At 41.7% G+C, this 3,448-nt stretch overlaps 1 protein-coding gene across 1 annotated transcript; it reads left to right on the top strand.

The window, feature by feature from the left end:
- Positions 1-2,399, top strand: paqr8 (progestin and adipoQ receptor family member VIII). The gene is made up of 2 exons (XM_075459157.1): positions 1-188; positions 1,143-2,399. The coding sequence occupies exon 2, from the start codon at positions 1,165-1,167 to the stop codon at positions 2,236-2,238; it is 1,074 nt and encodes a 357-aa protein (XP_075315272.1). The 5' UTR covers positions 1-188; positions 1,143-1,164; the 3' UTR covers positions 2,239-2,399.
- Positions 2,400-3,448: the final 1,049 nt, after the last annotated feature.

Here is a 3,448-nt window from a genome sequence, read left to right on the forward strand (position 1 = left end):
TTTTTCACCGGTTTTCTTACCAGTTCTTCCAAAACATCTATATTACTCCAACATGTATAACATGTAGTTATCTGGGTCTGCGTGCTTCGTATCTCAGGAGAGCCGGTGGTAAAGACAGGCTTTTTAGAATCCTTTTGCAGACCCCCTCGAGTCTGGAAGAGCAACAGGTGTCCTGTGGATACAAGTAGGTGAGACGATGTTTCTTCTGCCTCTTAGCTTTGTTTTTTCTGTTGACATAAAGTCTTAGATTAGGTATAAGAACCATGTTTTCATGTATTGGACCAATCCTGCGCCAGTTAAAGCCGCTAATTTGCGAGGAAAACATAGAAGAAAACGAATAAATATTTATTTATATTATTACTAGACAGTAATTTTGTTATTGGCATACAGATGCATTTTCTAGAGAAAATTTGAGTCTGAAAAACCCACAAGCTAAGATTCTCTTTGTTTGTCAAAACAGTAGACTGAAACTCCTACGTTTTAGATGATTTATATCGATAAAATTGTTGGAGTCAGTGTCCAGTACATTCCATTTGTGACACCATACAGTAGAGGGGGGAGTGGCAGGGGCACACCCTTAAGGAGGGGACACAGAGAGTGTTCTGTCAGCAGTGCATCACTATGTTCTTTGTGACAACAGTCGTTTACATTCCTCTCCTATCAGTGTGAGTGATGGTTTCAGGTTTGACCACATAGCTGCTTTTCTATTGTTAATGACTTATGCAGAAGAATGTCCTGACTATCAAACACAAGCCATCTCCAAAGTTGTTCAGCATGAGCCAACATCCTGTTAATGGTAAGGGTACAAAACCATTTAATCCAAAACACGGAGAGAAATGTAGCTGCAGTATTTCAGGGCTTGCAAACCATTGAATGAGCCCCCACTCCTCAAGTTTAAATCCCACTCAGTGTAAGCTTGTTCATCCTTTCCACACCTTCATACCTCTAACTCACAGTGCAGATTGATACAGCTCTAAGTTGACTAGAAACTGGCATTACAACAAAGTTCATCATGGGTTCCTGTAGTGATTGTAGGGATTTTACTTAGTAAACAACTATCTACTTTTCAATTATTTTTAAAATTTATTGTGGCAAACTGTACCTTAACACAAAGTCCTGTATTCATTTACTCTCCCTCACAGAGAATTTGTTCCAACAGAAGTTATGTCGGCTGACTTTCTGCAGCGGCTCAGCACCTTGACACTGAGTGTCAAGCACCTCGGCCGCCTCCCTTGCCTCTCAGACCTCATACCTTCTTCTCTGCCATCACCCAGCCCCACTGTCACTGCCAACCAGGTCCCCATCCTGTTCAGAGAGCCCTACATCCTATCGGGCTACCGTCCCATCCAGCAAGACTGGCGTTGCTACCTCCTAAGCCTCTTTCAGCGACACAATGAATCTCTCAACATATGGACACACTTGCTGGCAGGTCCTCTGCTGTTGCTCCGCTGGTGGGCCAACGCAGGCACCCTGGGTTTCACCTTGGATGCAGCCTCTCTACCTCTCAGCCTGTTCATGGTATCTTCTCTCATATATCTGTGCCTCAGTGTGGCAGCTCACCTCTTGCAGTCTCACTCTGAACACGCACACTACTTCTTCTTCTTCATGGACTATGTGGGTGTAGCTGTGTATCAGTATGGTTGTTCACTTGGTCATTACTTCTATGCATCAGAGCCAGCATGGAGAGAGAGCATCGGGCTGCTCTTTCTACCTGGAGGTGCCCTGTTTGGGTGGCTCTCCTGTGCTGGCTGTTGTTTCGCCAAGTCCAGGTACAGACGGCCATATCCACTTCAGCGTAAAATCTGTCAGCTGATCCCTACCAGCATTGCCTACGTGCTGGATATAAGCCCCATAGTCCACCGCCTTCTTACTGTTTCTTGGACACAGGAGGCCTCTCTCCCCTTTCATGCTCTCCAAATTGTCTCTTTTCTGTTTGCCGCCTTCTTCTTCTCTTGCCCCATCCCTGAGCGCTTCTTTCCAGGCTGCTGTGACTTTGTGGGCCAGGGTCACCAGGTCTTCCACCTGTTTCTATCCCTGGGCACCGTGTTCCAGCTTGAGGCTCTGTTCAGGGACTACGCCAGACGGCGGCATACAGTGCTGGAGTTATTTGGAGAGAGGCAGCTGTGGTGGGCTTGTGTGTCTTTCCCTGCACTGTTCATGTGTTGTATTCTGACAGCACTTTTCACAATGAGGCACGTTAGCAAGGTACTGCAGAGTAAACAAGAGAGAAACAAGTGACAAGTGTTTGTGTGTGTGAAAAAAAGGGTCTGGGTTTAAATGAATAATATTACAAATAATGAAATGCACACATTCATTAATGTATTTGTTTTATAGTCTGTAATTCTGTGAGGAATGGGATTTCTTTAAATATTTTAAGAATAAAACTAAATGAAAAACTGGTCTGTCACACTTATCAGGTCATCTGAAAACTTCAAAGGGTTTTACTGCTGTATCAAGAAAGAAATAGTTGGCTCAGTGGACGTCATAGTTGACTAAGTTTGGCTCAGTAAAGATTTCCACAGTGATTCAACGTGTAACTGGTGCTGGTGACAGAGACTGTTCTGGAGAGATTGGTTTAGATATTACAATAAACCTAAAAACAATGGCTTTGCCATTTTTTAAAATAATTAACAGATTTAGATTTCTCCATACATAAAACAAGCACTGGAAGTAAATTGTAAATTTATTCACTTGCAGACACACAACTGTACCACTTCAAATTTCTTTCTCAAGCTTTAAATATTTGACATTTCTGTTTGCCACACAGATTCACTGTTCTCCAAAGTTACTGCACAAACTGGTAAGAAGCAGCATTCCTTTACGGAAACAGGCCTAGGGAATTTCCCTTAACACATTTACTCTCTTCCCTACAACATTACCAATGCACAAATAACATCCCTTTGTTGATTTCCCTGGCAACACAGTAATCTATCTGCTATTGGTGTTGTAGTTATTTTAGCCAAGACAGCAAACGTTAACATTTCTTCTAAGTTACACAGATTTGTTAGCCATCAGATATTAGCTTAGGTTGCTAATAGGCTAGTTTTAATGTCAACAGTAGCTTGTCTTCCTAAAGATATTTGAGAACTAGTAGAGTTTTGAGTGTTGGGTGCCTAAGGCCACCTTTGGCTACAAAAACAATCATTTCCAATAATGATAGCATTAATTAGTATGCAATATATATGTAAACTTTTCACAATTGTATTCTGTTGTTTACATTTTGACTTGATTTTCCTTTTGGGATTTATGAAGTGTTGTTGTTTTTGTTATTGTATTTATTCTATCATCGAGTATATTATCTCGTTTTCTTTTTACTGTGGAACTCAAACAAGCCACAGTGACTAATGAGTAAAGTTGCTGTTCAGCTCAATGTGAAGTGATAAGCTAAAGAGTTGTGTTTTTCTTCCTTGCACACTCCACAGTTGGCTTTGAACTAGGTATGTTTTAC

The sequence above is a fragment of the Odontesthes bonariensis genome, chromosome 24 (assembly GCF_027942865.1).
Source record: "Odontesthes bonariensis isolate fOdoBon6 chromosome 24, fOdoBon6.hap1, whole genome shotgun sequence".
In the NCBI taxonomy this organism is placed as follows: Eukaryota; Metazoa; Chordata; class Actinopteri; order Atheriniformes; family Atherinopsidae; genus Odontesthes; species Odontesthes bonariensis.

Coding starts and splice junctions, on each gene's coding strand:
- paqr8 (XM_075459157.1), top strand. CDS start 1,165: ATGTCGGCTGACTTTCTGCAGCGGCTCAGCACCTTGACACTGAGTGTC.